The sequence below is a fragment of the Aethina tumida genome, chromosome 3 (assembly GCF_024364675.1).
Source record: "Aethina tumida isolate Nest 87 chromosome 3, icAetTumi1.1, whole genome shotgun sequence".
Classification (NCBI taxonomy): Eukaryota; Metazoa; Arthropoda; class Insecta; order Coleoptera; family Nitidulidae; genus Aethina; species Aethina tumida.
This window is the reverse complement of record NC_065437.1, coordinates 32,630,986-32,652,326: the sequence shown is the minus strand read 5'-3', so window position 1 is coordinate 32,652,326 and position 21,341 is coordinate 32,630,986. Positions and strand designations below refer to the sequence as shown.

Here is a 21,341-nt window from a genome sequence, read left to right as displayed (position 1 = left end):
TATTTTACATTAAAACCGTTTATTTTACGTTATTTATTATTTAGGAATCCTTGTATGAATCGTACGTTAGTAAATTTATATAATAGGATTATCGGCTTACCCCTTAGTTTGTGTACCGCATTAAATGGGTTAACTGTAGCCTTTTTATGAACGCTACAATCAATGCGAAGTCATTTGTAATTTAGAATTCAATTATTTGAGTGAAATTGCAAGCTGTTACATACAAATTTAAGCTGCATGTATTATTTACATAGTGACATCGTGGGAACAGTATTTTTATTTTTTTATGGTACACTTAAGTAACTCTAATTAATAATTTAATGTGAGAAACAAAGTGTAAAATCAACAACAAAGAAATGTTCATTAATAATTTACTATTATGAATAATTTGCTATAATAAAACATAAATTTTCCGTACATGTATGTAAGAAACCGATTTTTTAAAATTATATGATATAAAATTGTAAATTTAATTAGGTATATAGAGCATTTTATACATGGCATAATTGTTTTATTTACGGACAAACTGCAATTATCTCCAACGTTAAAATTATAACACCCCATTAAAATTTGTTATATATAAAAGTTTATGTGCCGTAAGCTAATTTTCGTTCCTAATTATTTATGTCAGTTGCGTCAACTGATACGGTGGTTGTGTCCCTTTTAATGGGAATACATCATCGCTTGGACAATCTTCCGCGCGTAAAGTCATCAGCAACATCAGCACAAATTAAAACTAATCTGCACGGTATATGCACGTGCGTAAATATCAGATTAAAATGGGAAAATGACACAGGGCAAGGAACATTTTTCGTTGCTACATGGAATTTCTCTTCCATTGTACGAGTATGAGTAATGGAAACCTCACATTAACGCAGAACTCGCCCCACCCGTTCCCGTTACGGTCAGTAAAATATTTCTTCTAATTCGGTTTCCTGCAGTTCCGGCTAAAATCCTTTTGTCGAAAAATCGCGGGATCCCCTAGGATTTATGTTCCTTGGCATGTGTCTGTAAAAATTAAATTGAGTGCGGCCAAGTTGAAGTGAGATATTGAAACAAACAAAACATTCAAAATTCCAAGCGGGATCGTTCATTTCAGTCAGTAGAACAGGCTCCAAAACTTAGTAACAGTAACCGCAGTACAAGTATATAGAGCTGTGATTAGTAATCAGTGTTCATGAGCTTACTATAATCACCTATCAGTGAATATCCATCAATTAACTGCTTCACGGCGAACCCTTAGTTTAATATCATTATATCTCGAGGGTGTTCTTGAGGTGTCCAAACCTGACACGGTTGCAGAGGCGGGTTGTGCAGTTGATTGTAAAGTTTTGGGAATGTTAGCCCCCAGGGATTGTAGACACCTACCTTTGGGGCGTTCGTTGTATAACAGTGGTGGTGGTGGTATTTATTATTAGGGACGTGATCGCACATTAAAGCTTCTGCGATTATGCCATGTGTGCGGTTCTCATCGTTGCTCAATCAGGGACTCTAATGACACGTGATGTCTGCACTCGCATTGACCATTTGTTATTGTTTGCGTTAATGACGATTTTCATTATAAACCCTCGTGGACAGCGAACATTTTTCAAAAATGTTGATTAACCGTAAATATTTAATGTCGCCATACAGAGATACCCGTTATTATTCGAGTTTTGAACTGACGTACACGTAAGTTGTGACGTGACTGTCGAAAAATATTTTCTACTAACGTTTAATTTGTTTTTAAATTTTTCATAATTTTAAAAAAGGTGTGTTTCGTACGCTTTTGAATACAAAAACAAATATAATTTCAAAGTATCGATTTTATTTATGTGTCATATTTTGTTTACAAATACCGAGGATAGAGAAGTATGAGACAAAAACAACTTACTAATGTTACTTAATGATTATGCATTCTCCAAGCTATATACACATTCCAGAAGAGGCCACATATTTGCGTTACTAATACTTGATGTTTCATGGGGGTGAAATAGAAATTTGCTAACTGAATGCTTGGCCAAACTTGATAATTTCTCTTAAGTATATCAAAGTAAGCTGTCTTTCTATTTTCTTCATCTATAAGTATGGTTGTTGTTATGGCTAACATAGAAGGAGCAAATACGAGTTGATCAACTAACATCTTCTTTAAAGCATTTTTGCGACGTTGTTTTTTGTTTTTGCTTTTAAATATGGCATCCAAACTTTGAATCCATACAGACACTGAAGGTCCAATTAGAAAGAATCCAAGCAAACTGAACATTCCTGTTCTCCGCACTGAATATTTGTCTTCTTCGAATCCATGTTGAGCAATAAAATCACCAAGACTAATAAGGACACAAGTTTCAAGAGCTTGATATAATACAATTTTCAATGAAACTGCCCTTTTAAAAAAAATTATTGGTTTAAAACACATTTATATATTTAATCCATTGTAATTTGACAGCAATTTTTTGATGTTTTTGATGTTACTACTAAATAAGGTGGCAACAATCGACTCATAGCATTGTGATTGTAATAGACCTCAATGACAGATGTGTTTGTGAACTGATGTAGGGGTGCTTAAATTTTAAATTTATAATCTCCACCATAAATAAACTTCTATTATTGTGTTGCACATGGATGTGAGATGAGAGCATTGCTAGTGGGTTGCAGAAAATCAACTTCCCATTCTGAATAATGTAATCTTATTAACTGGAAACTAGACGGACTGAATCAGCGTTTGATGGAAAAAGGGGTGAATTCTTTAGTCCCCTTATCGAAACTCAATAAACCTACTGGTGGAGACTTGTAATGATGATTTTATTGTCGAGAAACTCTAATCGGATTGTGCCTGGTCTCTTCGAACACAGAGAGAAATATCAGTAAATATCCACGTAAACAATAGATTGTTAAATTTAAACGAGATTCTTTCTTAGATAACGTCAAGAGACATCGTTATAAGCTATTTTAATTAAAAAGTTCGGCAAGAAATTAAGAGTTTCTTCAATTGTATTATACTACTAATGACTCAAATATTTTGTTATTTACATTTATTATACGCTATTACTTTTTTTAATCATGTTAAAATGTTAAATCAGGTTATTTTTGGTGAAGTGGGTATTTTAAATGGAATGGCTGGGGGTGAAGGGATTTTCTACCATTTCAAAAAATTATTCCAGCAGAATCATATTATTTCAAATTAGACACGATCTAATTGAATAATAATCCGGTTAAGCCTCCCCCTTCGTTAATAATTTGTACTGGCATTAGATCCAACCTGTGAGCACCTATCTTAATTACAAAATCCAGTGCGTGTGTGTGTGCACGAGGGGCCTGCTCAAAAATATACGAGCTCGCATCTCCGTGCGATTTTGTACACAGAAATGCATCCCGTTTTCAGAACGCTTTTTTTCCTGCATCCATAATTTTGCGTGAGAAGCCATCGGCGCGGAAAGTTTACGAGGGCAACTACCAGAGCGTGCTGCGTGAACACTCGCGGTAACAAGCAGTTTAACATGAGAGTGCGGTAAGCCGTTTTGCGCTAGTAAAACTCGGAATGTTTTATGCTTATTAGCTCTGCCTATTAGGCCGCATTTCGGACTGCGAGGTCTGCTGTCGCATGGCCAGATCCGTTTTATTCGCATAAAGCCCAAACGGTCTGGTTCTGTTGCGAAAGCTATTAGTCCACGTTTCGAGGCGTAATTTTCCTGTTTCGCCATTAAGGTTTTTGCATTTCACACCATCAGGTCTAATTTAAACCGATTGATGTTAATGTCGTAATTGATTTTCACACCATCCAGACATGTGTCGTTCCGTGCGAGTTTGGTGGTCGATTTGGCATGAGGCGTGGGCAGTCGTAACTCTATCGGGTGGCCGCCACACAAAGAGAAATATGCCAAATTAGAGGCGATCTGCGGCTTTCGTATGGCAATAACATAAAGCCGTGGGGCCACGCACGAACCCGATGCAATTAGTAGTGTTGTCTCCGGATCCATTGTTGCTTACCGGAGCGACGCGTGACCGGACTCGCCGATGCTGCGGACGGGAGAGCGCCGGAATCGACGCCGGTCTTTTCCCCCCACGAACATCCCCAATCTCCCCTCCACCCCCCTCTCACGCCAGTCTTTGATATGAACGTGCCCTGCACCGTTGAGCCTTTGACACCTTTGAAGTTGGTCTGCTTAATTTAACGATGTTAACTGTTTTAAAATTGTTCAAGTTTTGCTTTCAGAGCGTCGATGTTGCTGTCGCTTGTCTTCGTTGATATTCCCTCCTGTGGTTGTAGCTTAAATTAGGAAAATGTAATACAATAACTTTAGCGGCGCGAAATCGTAGACGTCTTAACGAATTCGATTCACACGCACGATGAACAAGCCGCTGACAGCCTGACGATGAGACAATTAATCCGCTGCTCCGCCTCATCATGGATCAGCTACGAATTAATTTCGGTAATCTTATAATGGAACGATTTTAACAACCTCCCCTGAAGATCTGCTTTTAGAACAGCCATTATCATTGTTACTGAGTTCGGGGAATATTCTTCGGCTCCTTCATTTATCCAGAAAAAAATTCTCTGCTCTTATTCAATGATTACTGAACTAAAACAAATATTGCAAGCTCGCCATCCGTGAGTTTAGTCAGGTCATTAAAGGATGTTGGTATTTGTGTTGGTATCGATGGTCGAGTCAGACAGACAAGCCGGAATTTCTCTGTGCCGCCGGCTTGCACGACAGGAAATAGAAGAGTGCGCCTGTGGGATGTAATGACGTTAATTGTGTTAGCCACCAGAACATTGTAATTGGTAACCCTATACGAAGTAGACGGAACGCCAGTGTCTGCAGGGGCCTAAAACGTGAGCAAAAAACCAATTCGCCATGTTAATGCAATACTCGTCTAATTGCTTAAGGTGCTTTTTCCAGTAACCGAGCTGGTTTTTCTCTTTGATTTAATTAAATACGTATAGTTCCCTCTCGCTTTTTATTAACCTTGATTGTCTCCGATGGACGATCTTATTATTTGAGGCAACGCAGGAGAAATTAATAACTAGCCTCATCACGTTAAACTTCCTTTTCTCAATTACATGCCCACAAACTTAGCCAATATAAAAATCACAAAAACCTTCAATTTTATTAGAATTCGACTATAAATTTAAAAAGTAAAAAACGGCTAATATTTTAAACTAAGCGCCGTGAACCACCGCACTTCTGAAAAATTATGAAAATTCAATTTCGTGAAACTGTATCTCCCGTACGGGTTTCCGATCCATCTGAAAGCAATATAGCGCAATTTAAAAAAGTAATATGATATAATCCCGTCGATTTAATAAAGAGTCTCATCAAGGGCAGTATTATGTGCCTCCGTTACCGGCGAAATATTTCTTTTCAAATAATAGTTTAATTTGAACTGTGAAATCGATGTGGAAAATTGGGGGAGATAGATACTCCGATTTGTTTTTGAATAATTACATTTATTTCGTATGCAAATTATTTGTAATAATTAGTCAATTTTGTGTTTCAAATATTATAATTATTATAATTTACATAATTTAAATATAAACTTAAAAAGGTGTAATTAATCTGAAATTTCAATAATTATATTAGCCGATCAATCATATAAACAAAATTGTGTCAAGTTTTGCGACATTATTAACAAAATATTAATTCACAATTAAAATATAATTTGACGTGTTTTGACCGTGCCCGAAATGAATATTTTTCACATTTGTAATTGCCGTGTAAAATAAATCAGGTACGGGCTACGTCATGATGCCTACTTTACATACTTACATACTTTTTATTATTCCCAAACACGAGTAATAGGGATATATTTTATGCTTATTACCTTGTATTTGGATAGTTCAGTTTTAAGTGGCCAGAACCCCCTTATGTGTCTACGGTCACGATAACTTGTGCTTTATTAGATCTGATTCAGCTTTACCGGAATTTTTTTTCGCTTGGCTCCGCTCAAATACATCCATTAGGAAAATGAGGAAAATGATTTATAGTTCCATGTGTAAACATGTATAGAATAATATCAGTATTTAGTACTAGTATAATTCATTTTGTAAGTAAAAAGTCGAAACACGGAGTGTTCATTTCCCTAATGACTTTTCAAATGGTCACCCTGAAAATTAAGTTTTAAAATTGAAGAGGGACTGAAACAATTCAAAATTTATTTGCACATACGGTAATAATTCAGAGACGCTACTTAATTTAATTTATACTTAGCGTTTACTCTATAGACTTGTCCATACACTAAATTTGTGTTGTAAAGAAACTTTTCATATTAAAAAATATTATATTTCATAATTTATTAAAACAAAGTTAAATTTATTTAATTAATTAAGGCAGATAAAAATCGCATTCTGTTTTCACCACAAAAGCTGCGAGTTTTATCTTTTAGGCCAGCAAAATCAGATAAAGTAAATGAAGAGATTTTTTTTGAACCTACACACTAACTTCGAGTTTAATGCCCCAACCCTTTAATTGGATTTTGTGTTCTTTGTCTTAAATCTTTTTAAACTGGATTGTTTTAATTTCCTTTGAAATAAACGATATTTTATGTAACTGTTAACTACCGACCAAATTACGTTTAATTGAAATAATAATATACATACATACAGGTAACAATGCGAGTACAGTTTTATTTTAAACACACACGTATATGAAATATAAAAAGTATACTATTAAACTAATACCGTTTATCCTAAAACATTATTCGCGCCATTATGACAGATTCACATATTCCGTAGAGCCCCAAGTATTAAATTAAACGTATATTATATTAATTCAATTTCCATTAGGCGGTTTATAAGTATTTGGGGGTAAAATGGGGGTCCTTATAGTGTAAAGCACCAAACAAAGACTGTCGTATATTGGGGTACCCGAAGGCAGACGTTCAGTCACCCCTGCACCAAAGGTTCGAACAACTAATTCAATTTGCACAGATTTCAATTCAAATGATTCATTCTAAATTCATATATTCCCTAATTTTGTGAAATTATTATGCGATGGAACACGCACTAATTATGTTATAATGGTTCGAGTAATAATACCAGATAGAAATTAATTGAATCCACCACTATGGTTTCATGCAACGTTTTTTTACTGGGTATGGGCTTAAATTAATATAGTCTCGCCGTAATGATTGTGTATCAATTAATGTGATTCCACGATTAATTGATACACAAATATACTCCGTTCATTAGTAGATATTATTTCTAAAATTTACCTCTAACTACTACCATATAATGATTAGAATAGCACAATGCACGGCAAAACATTATTGATATACATACATAAATTTGCATGTTTCAAATTAAAGGGAAAAATTGATATTTGAATATAAAAAATTTCTATCCTAGAGCACATTTTTTGAAGTTGAAAAAGTCCAATTAATGAATCGGTTTGAGAACTCGTTTCTAATAATAACACAGTCTTGTTAATAAAACAATATTATGAATGTATCATTATACCAAAAATCTATCTATAAAATTTATTATGCGTAAGTTTTCCCGTAAAAAGCTGTAATTACCTAGCCACGCAACAAAGTGTATCATTTCACTAGAATAAAAAAAGTTGACACCCTGTCTCAAAGGATCCATGTACTACATGACTGAAAAGGCATATAATCATAAATAATAATTGAAAACAGTAGGCATAATTATCCGCATGCGAGGAAAATAATTTACGGAATTAAAAAGGGCAGCTAATTCATGTCTGGTATGTATCACGAACAACTATAGTTGATTCGGTTTCAAAACGACTGTGATAGCTAACTTATTGTCGGAATGAATCACGTTGACGACATACAGTAAATACCATAACAATCTTGTTTATCTTGTCTAAAAGTTTTTGATGTGTTAATGTGTTTTTAAAAGTCTTTATGTTGATAAAAATTCTTAAAATACTTATTCAATTTAGTGTCATTTTTGTGAAATGTATAATTTACTTTCCTGCTGAACTGAACCATTTCGAAAAAGTAGACGCCCATTGTTTCGGTCAGGAAACGGTGGACATTTGCATTAATGAGCTCTCCCTGGGAAAACGTATAATATGTGGACAACAGCGTTGGTCATTACCCATAATTCATTAAAAAACCCACCATAATTCCAACCCTCCACCATATAAACGCACCGAAGCTCCTCTTCCATGCACAAACAACGAGCCGGCACATTTATAAATTAAATTAAAACTGTTAAAATTGCGATTTATTACACACAACATTTTTTAATTTATAACGTGTCCAACGATAATCTTCGAATAATTGTTGTTTATTGTAACTGCCTGTTATGTGCTTAATGGCTTAAATAATTGTTCGCAATATATTTTATTAATAGAATTCATATTTTATTTTTCTGTAAAACTTCGTTTGAACTTTCGCCGTGTTTTCGTAAGAAAGCGTTGTTTTCTACTATCATTTTCCTACTAACTGTTCGTGATTGTTTAGTGAATGGTTTGTTTTACCGACACATTCCAAAATTTAATTATCCCCAAAGACGTTTTGGTCCCTAAACCGACATGATTTATAGCGACGCACTCGTAGCCGTCAGAAAAAGTCTCCCCGCTTCATTATAATATAAAACGTAGGTATCATAACGTCAATGTCTGGGACTGCAAAGTGTATTATTTATGGTCCCTTACACCTTACACCCTCTCCTTGAAGCAGGAGCGTGATTGTCGGGCCCCGAGTGTGACGCATTGTCAAAACACGACTTTCGGGGCCCGGCCTTGGGCCCTCTTTATCTCCAATCTTAAATAACTACAACGTCAAATAAACTATACAACGTCCGGATCTGATATGGGGGTGAAATATTACAACGGAAGGAAAAAGCGAATTAAAGAACTATTTATGTACTTAAACTGGCCGAACGTCCATCAATCGTCCGCGACGTCGGACCAAAAACACCATCAAGTCGCTCGCAGGACGATTATCGCTTTCCGAAGCTGATCAGATCAATGTAACGTATCCTTTTACGAAAAATTCCAAGTTAATGATTTATCCTGGAATATGGGTATAATAATAATGTGAAAATAACAAAATTAAACTGATCGATAATGTTGTTTATGCAAACTCGTCATATTAATAGCCAATATCGTCGACAACTCAATGCATATATAATATGACTGTGACAAACACGTAAAATAATTCAGTGCAGTCTATATGAAACTGTTCCCCAAACTTCGATCGTATCAGAGTCATTGTCACTGAATTTAACCCTTATCTCTGCCCAGGCAAACTATAAATTACATCCACTAAATATATGGGAACACAATATTGAAAATCATAAATAATATACCCTTTAAGTAAAAGCCCTCCCTCAGGCAAACATTAACCCCTTGGAGTGTTCCGAGGATTGAAATGATACGCATGCGTCGGCCCTCATATCTCACACCTTTCCATTCAAATTTCCGCTGCAAAATAGTAAACGGCCAATAATGTGCTCACTCTCATTAATGGTAGATGGACCTGGTTATACAACGGAAATCCTACCATTCGTCTGATAGTAACAAATTGATATAATTAGACCACGAAACGCTATTTGTTGGGTTTACCGTCTTTTGTTCTGTTTGAATTTGTAATTGACGATTATACGCCATAACTCATGACTTTTCAATGTCCGTTGGAAATTATTCAGCAATAATTGTCATTCGTTCCTGACTACAAATTAAAATCGGTCATTTTTATCCCATTAATAAGTGATTTATTTATTATGAAGACAAGGACAATTTTAATGAATTATTAAATGACTAGTTGTGTTGCAATTTTTTTTTAATATACTAATTTCCATTTTAGTAACTTACTATTCACATTATTACTACCTATATTTGGACGTTTAATAAAACATCGTTTGTTTAATGGTTAATATTCTCGTAAAAAATTATTTATGATTAGTATTAGTTGACAATTCACAAGGACTGTCCTTTGTGTGTGGACGTTCATTATCGGATAATTTCTTAATTAACCTTTGGTCGTGGCTGAAATAACGAGACAAGCAATAACCATCCGCGTTTACTACCAACTTTTATGTAGTGCTCCGTAAATTCGTTTCATTGATTAGTGGCAATAAAAAACTTTAATTTCCATTCCAAGATTTAATCAGGAATTTTACTGCCAATTGCATATTTCCTTAATAATTATAACGTTTTTTTTTGACAAAAATATAACTGAATGCATACACGAAAATATAGTATAATTGAAACAATAAAAGGTTCATGCCATTAATTTTTATAATATTCGTGACTGTAAATTTTAATCAACGTTTTAATAACATCGTAAATGCGGAGGATTTTTAAATTAAAATAAGTCATTTAAGTTTTTTATTTTTTAATGTATATTACTATTAAATCTCGAGACTGAACAGATTAATAGTTTTCATTTTCAAAAACAAATTATCATTTTTAATGCAAACAATAAATTATTACAAGCTAATAATACTTATAGATTTCTGATCGTAAATGTTTATAACATGGAATTTTTACACGGTCTTTATTAGCCATTAAAATTTTCTCCGTTCCCCATGTCTTGAACGTGCCATCCAATATATTCCCCATGCCCGGGTAGATTGACATAAATCTTGATAAGGAGGCCTTAGAAAATCAATGCAAGGGTATGAATATCAAGCGATGCTTTATCTGAACTCGGATCGCAACAAGGGGGAGAAAAACTCCTGGAACAACCTGAACTGCACTTTCAATGTTTATTTGATAATAGAACATTAAATATTGACAGAGTAAAAGGAGTTCTGATCGGTTTGCACCATTACTGGGGGCTTTACATGTGTTTAACTGTTCAAACACGATGAATAACTTGATTCCCGTCTACATGTATGTGCCAAGTTCATGCTATATTGTTAACCTATTACATATTTTACTTCTTTGATAATTAACTAGTATTCACAGATGCCATAGATGAGTGTAGTAATTATGAAAGTGTGCATATGTGCATACAATAAAAATACTAAATGTGTTTAGTTATAGTTTAATAAGACCAACAAAAGAGTAATTTATCACAGTCGATACATGCATCCATTATTTAGAAGACAATTAAGAGGGTATTGGGAAACGACCACTCGAGCGGCAATATTTCATCGTGACGTCCAAAATATATTTATTAAAGAGGCCTTTAGCAGCACGAGAGAGGCTCGCTCAAAATAAATCCGAAATTAACAGGCTATAAAACACAAGAGAAAAAGTGCGATCGGGCTTAAAACAAAAGGTGAGGCTGACGACGTCGGGCGAGAATATAATGTGGATGTGTCGGTTGTGCGCTTATATTGTTTGATTAATTACCCAAAGACACGCTGTGCCATGAATAAACAAAGTGAGGCCAGAACGCTGGCTTTGTATTTTAATCTGTGAAGATTTTTATTAAGTCCCCCTAATTAATGCGTACATAATTTATGTTTCTCCAACCCATATCTTCGGTTTTAATTAAACCGGTATTGTGTGGAACACCTTTTAGTATTTTGTTTAATAGAGCGTTCAAATTTAATAACACTCGTTATTTGAACGTTATAATCAGCCTTCTCATCTTTTATTTTTACTTGTTAGATTAATGGTTGGCTCAAAATTAAACACCTTCAAGAACGTGATCAGTATTTCTCGTCTTCTTGAAAAGTATATTTAAATTAAACAGCTGTTTCGTCCTTTATATCACATATTTATAACAGTCTGGGTGTGTGGCGTATACCAAACAGTCCAGAGCTGGAAACATGATCAAACTTTCATGGCAATGTACACGTTCGCGGCAGGTAGAGAAGCGATAAAGCACGTGAATTTTGCATCAGTCAAACAAGTCTAATCTGTTGGTTCGTTTAACTTCCCTTTCCTTCTGTTCAATTATTTGCCGATCAATTTCAAGAGTTTAACTGGGAGCCGCGGCACCAAACTTTGCGTCTCGGATGCCGACAGTCTTTAGCAGACGTCGAGATGCACGGACGGAAAACGGTGGAAACGATCGAAAAGTTTCGATGGCTAAGACCCGCGATCAACTTTAAATTAAGATCCTAAACTGTAACAGCTTTTCTATGGCCCGTTTAAATTGAAAATCCTTTCATTTTTTTCCCCACCTGTTTCTCCACCCTCAGTCGTGATTATTTCAAATTACCAATGACAAAGTTAGTTTATTTGAGGCTTACCGTTTGATGACATTCCGCCTTTGGATATAGCTGATGATATTACCGTTCAAGTAATTTAAAAAAGTTTACATTTTTCCCTGGCTTTAAGATAATGAAAAGAATTTTTAATTATTGACATTCGCTCTTTCAAGTGAGAATATTAATTTAATACACCAACAGTAAACTAAGGAAACGTATTCTAGTCGCGTAAGTATTATTTCTTTCTTACGTTCTTAAATTGAGCCAGAACTATTTCCATCTGCTCAATTAAAATCGTGACAAGGCTTGATTATGTCTGTCTCAAGAAATCCCCACCAGAACTCGTCGTCGTCTGATGAAAATCCTTTAAATATTTAACAATCAATTTATGGCTTTTAATGCGAATGCCACGAGGAAAAAATACGACCCCTTCTAATTATAAGCCGCTGGCGGAGAGAGAAAAAGGGTAGGATCATCATATCAGTCATGCACCTCTCAGGGACAAACATAAAGGGGTAAACAATGCAGTTGGCAAAGACAAAAGATGCAAATGGTGTCGGGACATTTTACTACCCGCAGTTTTCACACCTCGAAGTCTAAACAATGCATATTGAATAATGGATATTTGAAATGAACAATTCAGACGGTCTGCCCCTGAGATTTTTATCACCCCACATGCGGGAGTATAGTTGGGTGGTATTTGCAGAAAATGTAGTTATGAAGTCAAAATGTTTTCATTGTATTTAATTCGGTGTATTGTTTCGCAAATGGTATACTTACATTGCTCCCACATATAGTGAATCCCTCTTGGTGTCGATATAAAAGGTTCTGTAGTACATCATTCCACAAGAAAACTCTCTGACATGATCTGCAAGAAAAAGCAACCAATTAGTAATAGCTTATCACTAAACGAAGGTAAGCAATCATTTAAATTGTCGTCTTGCAAAGTTACTTCCATGGAACAGATGGAATCTATCCGTCAACAATCTATCATATTCCCTGTCAGATATTAAATTGGAACAACGGTACACACTGGAACAATAGAGTGACCGTTGTTGACTCCGGGTCAATTGAGCTAAGTGTTTGTTTTTACAATATCGTATGCAATTTATTCCATAGCATACCTCATTAAATTGCCTCGGCTATCTGCAATCAATGTTTATCGTTTCCAACAAGCAAATTAGGGCTTGGATTGAATGCACGTTACGTTTTTGCATGTAGTATTATCCAGGAATTTTACAAACATGTTTTGTTTTTAATAAGTATACATAATGGAGTTATGAATATATTTGTCGCATAAATTTCCCTCATTACCAGACCGGCATTTGTATTTTATATAAACGAGTTGTGCAGCATGGATTTAAACTGCATAATTTCTAAACAACATGCTCCGCGATTTCGATAAAAGCCGATATTTAAATTTTACCATCAATGATACACGCATTCAATGCACCTTGTTAAACCACATAACTAACTAAAGTGCTTTTCATATCAAAATGTAAAACTTTCGAAACTATTAATTCCTTTCAGCGTGGTCAGGCACATATTAATTATTTCTGAAGGCGAACTAAGATAAAACTTGCAAGTACACAAAGCAAGGAGAAAAAAGAGGGAAACCAAGTGCGCACGCTACCGAGGGAAACATCAAAATCGGCAAAAAAAAAACACAGGTACAAACATATCAGGAACGGCAGTGTAAACAATACGAGAAGCACGCGAACTGTGATAATGTCAACTGAGCAATATGTCTCCATACGAAATAAAATAATTCAAGTTAGCACAACCTGCTCATATCATGTAACAGGCAAGGTTCAATAATCCTTACATGCGGTTTTCTAGAACTATATTGAAACCTGTTTATTTTTTTACATAATACTATTGAATGTATAGTCAACTGTTCAATGTTTTAGACCAAAATTATTAAGTGAACATTTTGAGAATAATTGCGGTTTATTGTTTAATCATACATAAAACTTTCTTGAATAATCATTATTATGCATTATTATTCTATTACATGAGCTGATAAAATGTTCATTATGTACATTTTATTGAACCACTGTATGTGTATTTTTGAAGATATCAGACAAAAAATTTTTCCTTCCTAATTTATTTAAATGTGTCGCTATATATTATCAAAATTGGTATATTTTTTTATAAACGTTTTTATTATATTTACTATAAATATTATATATATTTCAATAAATAGCTTGAATACCGCCTTCCTCTTCTTCCAGAACTGAGCCTCAAAACATAATACGATATTATTTGCGAGGGGCAATAAAAATTTACCAGACAATAACTTTGGCAATGTACATTGTTTTCAAAGAACAATACCATCATGCAAACTTGAACAATCTGTCTACAAAAACTTTCGAACTTGTTTGTTGACTCCAACTTCTCAACTTTTAGGAAATAAAAAAGCTTTCACGGTCCCTGATTTCCCTTTACTACGTACGACTTCCGTGTTATGTCGCCATAAAATGAGCAAGCAATGTTATTTAGTTGATTGTTGCCAGATTATATTCAATTAATCCCTCAAATTGTATTTCAATAGTTGGGAAAATGTAACCCGTTTCAAATGAAGTAAAATAACCGTAATAGTTTATTAACAATCAAGCATTCTGCACTGAAAATAATAAAGAGATCTGTGATGTAATATTGCTTTTTAGACCAGATCGCTTCGGACTTTATTAAGGTATTGTTAAATTGCAGCGATCTCGTGCAGGGCAGAAGCAATAGGAAACAGGAACGTTGAGCCCAGTTATAGAGAACGTGCATGTCCGCCGCACCGGGTAACACCTACTGCACTAATGGATCCATAGATCGCATGACTTATGGTGTTTGACCCGCCAGAAGATACGAAACAATACTCATTACGCCGAGCCTCTCAAATTTAATTAACTTCTTTCGAATAATTCCTGGCATCTTATACACAGCTCATTTCCCGTTAATGTTCTAAGACTATCTCACCCAACGATTAATTATTATTTAATACAGCACACACCATATTTGTACGTGGATCGCAATTAACGAGCCATTGTGGACAAGATGGGGGCTTTGGTTTATATTGTTTAGATGGACAAGTGTCTTAATGGCGGCTAGCTTGACCCCATCGAATATTAGCGTTCAAGTATGTATTTACTTGACATTACTATATATCCGATAGTACCTACAAATATATATAACACAATATATATACCATTTGACCGTTTTGACCTTTTAGACCATAAATTATGTTTTATTACTTCTTTGTTTTAGCTACATGCATATTGCGTGTATTTCTTTCGTTTGATTTGCTGACGACAACCGTTGTTTTTATACAGCCAAGGAGTTCCATTTTCGAGATTATATCTCTTATTTAAGTATCCATTGCATATATATCGACGAAATTAGAATAGATAGTATTTTTATGGTCGGTTCCATCTAAATGTAATTTAGAATGGAACGAGATCCAGATTAGGAATATGCCTTAAATAAGCAGTATAGTTTTTATAACTATTGAGTCTAGTCATTCTGGATTGTAAGATGAGAGATAGTTTTTGTGTAAAGGTGGGCATAAAATTACAAGGCAATGACAAAGCGTGATAGCGGAACTTGAGAAATTACAGATACCAGAGTACAATTAAATTACATTAATTCCAAAGGTTTACGATGCTCAACTAAGTAAACGTTGCTGTTAATATCTAAGAGAAAAGGCTGATAATTCCAAATGAGTATTCCCAAGGTTTGATTGGGTTGTTAAAAAAATTATTAGTACTATTAGAGAGAACATGTTCTGCGACATTACATGCCATTAATAATAGGAATGATGCGTTAGCGGATCAGTGCATAAAAATATGAAGAAATCTCGTGTGTCGGGTTGGTTTTTTTGATGAAGTCTAAAACAGTAGCTGCGTTTTGCGGAACGCGTAATTATTATAATAGAAGCAGTTTTGCCTTCTTGCCTCGGCATCGTAAACTAATACGACTGACCGAAACATTATAATTTTACAAGGAATGGTATGCCATATCGCATACGTGCACTTGGCTGCTGCATGGGAACTTGGCGTGCGACATGAAACACTACTACGAAGATAGCAAATTGGCTTTGGATTTGTTTGCATTTTTAGCGGGGCTATTGGCATAATAGCTATAAAATACACGGTTACTTTCGTATAATTATGGTTTCATTTGGAGATATTTACCAAGCCAATTAACCTTATTTTGCCTCATTCAATTAACCGTCACGGACCGCTGTTAAAATAACCATTGCCTTCGATATGGATGAATATGTAAACGAAAATAATTTAGAAGGTTCTTTAGCCGGCGTAGGTTATGTAAATTACCGGCCATATATAAATATTAGAGATCCAATTCACCTGGTCAATAAGATATGAATGCGGAAGGGCGTTTTTGTGGCCCATTAAAAATAATATAATTTCAGGTCCGAAACGGCCACGGCCCGCGCTAATTAAAGTGGTTAATTTTGTTGTTGTTTTACATTTACGACTTTCTAGTTAATTAAGCCATAAAGCGATATTGAATATCTGAAAGTGACAATATCATTTATTATTATTGCTGTGCTTCTTAATATTTATGAATTGTGTATATTCCGTTTCAAACTAAATTGCATTTCAGATATTTATTGCTCAGATAAAATCGTTAATTAAAACTATGCCGTTTAAAAACGCTACGTCGATGTATTTACGTTCGCAATAATATATGAAAAAGATATATAATCAATCATATTTCATTAAATTTAGGCCATCATGAATGTTTAATGAAAATATATTGTTTATTTCCTATATAAATTATCATCGTATTTAATTGTTAGGTATCGGCATAAATTTATCAAAACAAATTGCCTTTTTAATTCCATGAAAAATAAAATATATATTAACATTATGTTCCTCTGTAAACTAATTTTTAGTTTTATTTTGATATCTAATATTGTTAAAATAAACTAATTTTGAGCGTTCAAAATAAAAATATTTTTTTTCATAATTATTTCTGTTCGTCTGTTTTTTATTTTCTAAAATAATATCAAGATATACAGTAGTGAACATAATTATAGCAATTTCTTGTTTAAAAACTATATTTTATCATTTCAATTTCAAGTCGGTACATTTCATAATTTATATTTTAGTTCATAGAGTATATTGAATGAACTAGGTTATTTTTTTCTAATCATTTAAAAATCTGGTTTTGTATTGGACAAAATTGTAGGAACTTTTCGTTTAATATTGTTTAGTTTCCGTTTGCGAGTAAAACGGTGATCACTTATAAGTAAAAAGATAATTTTATCTTGATTTTAATAATGAGACGTGGTAAAACCAGCTTTAAGAAAAAGAGTTTCGAGAAGATGAAAAAGTAGTGGACATTGCCATTACATATACAGTTACTTAGTAAGTGGAAGCTGCAGTACTGAAGACAATAAAACGGAAAAATTTAAAATTTGGATTGGCTAAAAACAATCCATCCCAAGGCTCAACTCATATCAATCCCAATCTGAAGGAAACGGACTTTATTAATATTCACTCAGGGTGAAGGATATATTATGGTAACGGGTTACTTCTTTTAAATTTCAACATGATAACAATCAAGAACATAAGTCTCAGCTGCGACCACAAGCCGTAAATGTTTTACCTTGGCCAGCAGTGTCTTCAGACCTCAATCCTATTGAGATGTTGTGAGATCAGATGGACAAACAAATATAACTTACAATTTGTTTAAATTTACCCCGATTGAGACTATTCCTAGAAGGTGCGCAGAAGTTATATATTAATCAATTAAGAAGTAAAAATAAAATGACATTTAAATATAAAAGTTGCTATATTTATGTCTACCCTAAAATTAATAATTATATGTAGATTATTTTGAGGAAAAATATTTGAATTTTGTGTACAATAAAGAATCAAGGTAAGTCATACATATAACGTTGCATTCTTAAATGATTTAAATTTTTAATGTTAATATGTTAATGCTTAATGTTAATATGTAATTGCTATAATTATGACCACAACTGTATTTTCCAGCCATAACTCAAAATTTCATTAATTATTTCCTTTCCTTGAGTTTAGATACAAACATATATTTTAATAATATAGACACCTGTAGGTAGAGGGTTATTTATTTTCAATTCTACGTCCGTATCGCGTACCGCCTCCAAAAAAAAAAAACACTTTATTAAAAACGATTCAGCGGGAATTTTAAACATAAAATTAACGATTCAAGCGACTTTAATAAAGAATGATATAATAGGGTTCGAGCATATGCTACTGAAAAATATTGCTTCGAATATTACGTTTTTTTCAGTAGGCCCTGAAGCCATAAATACAGCGGAAAATATGGTTTTCTTGTTTTATGTGAATTCCTCGCAAAAATAAATTCGAATTACCCAACTAAAATTAAATTAAAAATTAAAAGAAAGATGGTTCTTTAAATTAATATATGGGATATACCGGAAGCTTTCTTTATATTTATGCATATTAATAATTCGCACCGAATGCCAGTCACTTTATAAAGTTTAATTTCAATTTATCAATTTACGTCAACAAGTTTTACATTTAACTGCTATTTTTAATCCAGTAAAATATTAAATTAATTATTTAAATTAATTAAAATTTCATATCAAATATATTTTATATGTTTGATTATGAAGAAATTGGTTTCTTTAGTTTTCATTAAAAAATGAAACTAATGTCTGTGACAGTGTATGCAGAGGCGGATTATTTGAACCGTATTACAATGATAACACCTGTAATCAGTGTAATGAAATCAGGTTATTAATCAATATAAACGTCAACACGTATAAACAATTTACAACTCACAGAACAATTATTAAAGTGTCAGAATATAAATGATCAGATAAACAGCGGCATGCGTGTGTGTAGGTCCCGATGCATAACTGCCGCCGAATAAAACGGGGTCCCACAAAGCCTTTGTGCACATTGGCTCAGGTGTCCCGATTTCGTTATAATGCTTCTTTATGCCAAGACTAAATACATCATTTCCACGTTTATTGGGCAGATGCGACGTGGCGGGCTTTTGTGTGATCTGTCCCCATCGAATGCATTTACAAGCACAGACGGGGCTGGATGTCTCAAAATTCCAGACGGCGTTACAAAATCAGTTTAAAACGAGCAAATGAATTGTTTACTGTCGGCCCACAAATTTCATGATCCGTCGTCATTAACATTTTTAATCGTGGCCATAAGCAGGCTCACGAGAGGCCCGTGTTAGATCCTCGACAGAAATAAGAGCTCCGCTATCAGCTATTACCGGTCATTATTTTAATACACCAACTTCTCGTCGTAAAGATAAAGCCCGCTTAATTGAACGATATTACAGTCCTACCCGTATAACTATGTAGTGCAAACCTAGCATTATATATTTAAATATCTATAGACATGTCGCTGAAAAGCAAATAGGCTGCCATTTATGAATATTAATGGCTAGTTTCGCTCAAAAAATGGAGCAGCTATGTTTTGTAATGACAGATATTTATGGCTACTAATTGATACATAAAAGTTTATGGGGTTTATTTACATTGGCTTCGTCCCATGTTACTATTAATGACACGTTTTTATGGTCTGGATTTTATTTATACTCTACAGTTTCAAGTGTCGAAACGATACATTTCTAACATTTTTAACTGTTATTAATTGCACAACCAACTCAAATTGCATATATGGTATTAATGTTTGAAACATTTAAGCTTAGGCCCAACTCCAACTCAAATTGCTAGTAACTAATAACCCAATTTCTCCTAACATAAACATATCAACAAGGGTACCGAAACTGCAAACATCTACTTTCTATTTGCGATCAGTTTAAAATCGGAATTACAACGGTCAAAGTTTGCACTGGTGACGAATAATCCTGCAGGGCTGAAATGATCGTTTTACGGACGCCACCAAAGCTCGCGAACGTGTCCGCAGGACTCCGACCGGGCATAATTAGAAGCTTACGGAACGGTCGCCGATCTGATCTACTGCGGAACGAGGTACGTTATGTTGTATTAACTACTTGTCAGCCGTAGTTTTATTTGAGTTTCGCACAAAGCTCCACCGCTCATGATTAAATTCATGTTATTTATGTTTAGGTGCAGTTTTGCGAAAGGAATAATCGCGTATTAGCAATTAATTTTACCACTTCCCGCTTTAGTGTCTCACCTGGAACAAAAATAATAAGTAATATTAGATTTATGATTTGTCGTAAAGTGGGATTTGAACTGTTTGAATTAAATTTATACATTAAAACTGTTACGGCCGATTGCGGAGAACAATAAGACGCAACTTTATGTTTGAGTCTTCGGAGCAAGATCGGGCGAAATCTGACAATATGACGCCAATAAAGCGGAGCAGCAACCCCGCGCGCAATAGAGTATAAAATCTGTTAAGTAACTCAATCTAATATATTAAGACGGTCCATAATTTTAGTTTATGGACCCGGGCGAAATAGATTGGATCCATTGAAGTGATCTGCAGAAAGTTAAGAGTCTCTCTTTCTTGGCAAACGGCACCGGAAAAAACAATGGAAAGCGTTCGCCAAGACGAATGAAAGTATCCGAACCATTGGTTTTTATTTCTATTCATGAATTGAATCTTTTGCCCCGTTCCAACGACAATTTTCCGAATTAGGGCCCAAGTGGCGCGGATTCCCTCTTATTCTTCTTATCCCGGATACACTCGCTTGTATGTGTCGCCTTTTGTTTTAAAACTTGCAAAGCCCAATACGCGTCGGCGCCACCCCTCCTTGGAGACGCCACGTACTGATCAAAAACCAACACATTTTTTAATAACAACAGTTCACTGCACCCTAAGTCTCGGCTTTATTTCCTAAAAGTACGAAACTTCTAGCGACTCCTATTCTCCGTTGTGTATTTACTGAATTTGTACACTCATATTGAATCGAATTAAATTTGTTTCCACCTCTTTGTTTTTAGATTAAATACAAAAAAAATATTCTGTAAAATTATATCTCAACAGAAAAAAAATATCGGCATGCGACGCCTCTTAACTTTCGTCGTCTACATTCACAGTTTCAATAATAAGTTTAAGTTTGTTCTCGGGCTGTCGGCTTGGCTTACATAATTGTTTAAACCTTCCTCAAATAACACAAGCCGACTGTATTGTCGCTCGGCACTCCCAATTCTTCCGACGTGTTAAATTACCAAACTAACTTTATTTAAAATTAACAAGTTATTTGTCTTGGGGCACACAAACACGCTTCAGAATGGAAGTTTCTTAATTATCCCGGAATAAAATAACTTTCGCGATACAGTTATATGAGTTCATTTCAC

The 21,341-nt window shown here is 34.4% G+C and overlaps 1 protein-coding gene across 1 annotated transcript in view; it reads right to left on the bottom strand.

The window, feature by feature from the left end:
• The window catches only part of LOC109594953 (semaphorin-2A), a 171,685-nt gene that overhangs the window by 72,335 nt on the left and 78,009 nt on the right, over window positions 1-21,341 (bottom strand). Inside the window, exon 2 of the mRNA XM_020010223.2 lies at window positions 12,839-12,926. Within this exon, the coding sequence (XP_019865782.1) occupies window positions 12,839-12,926 (88 nt within the window). The remainder of the gene's footprint in view (window positions 1-12,838; window positions 12,927-21,341) is intronic.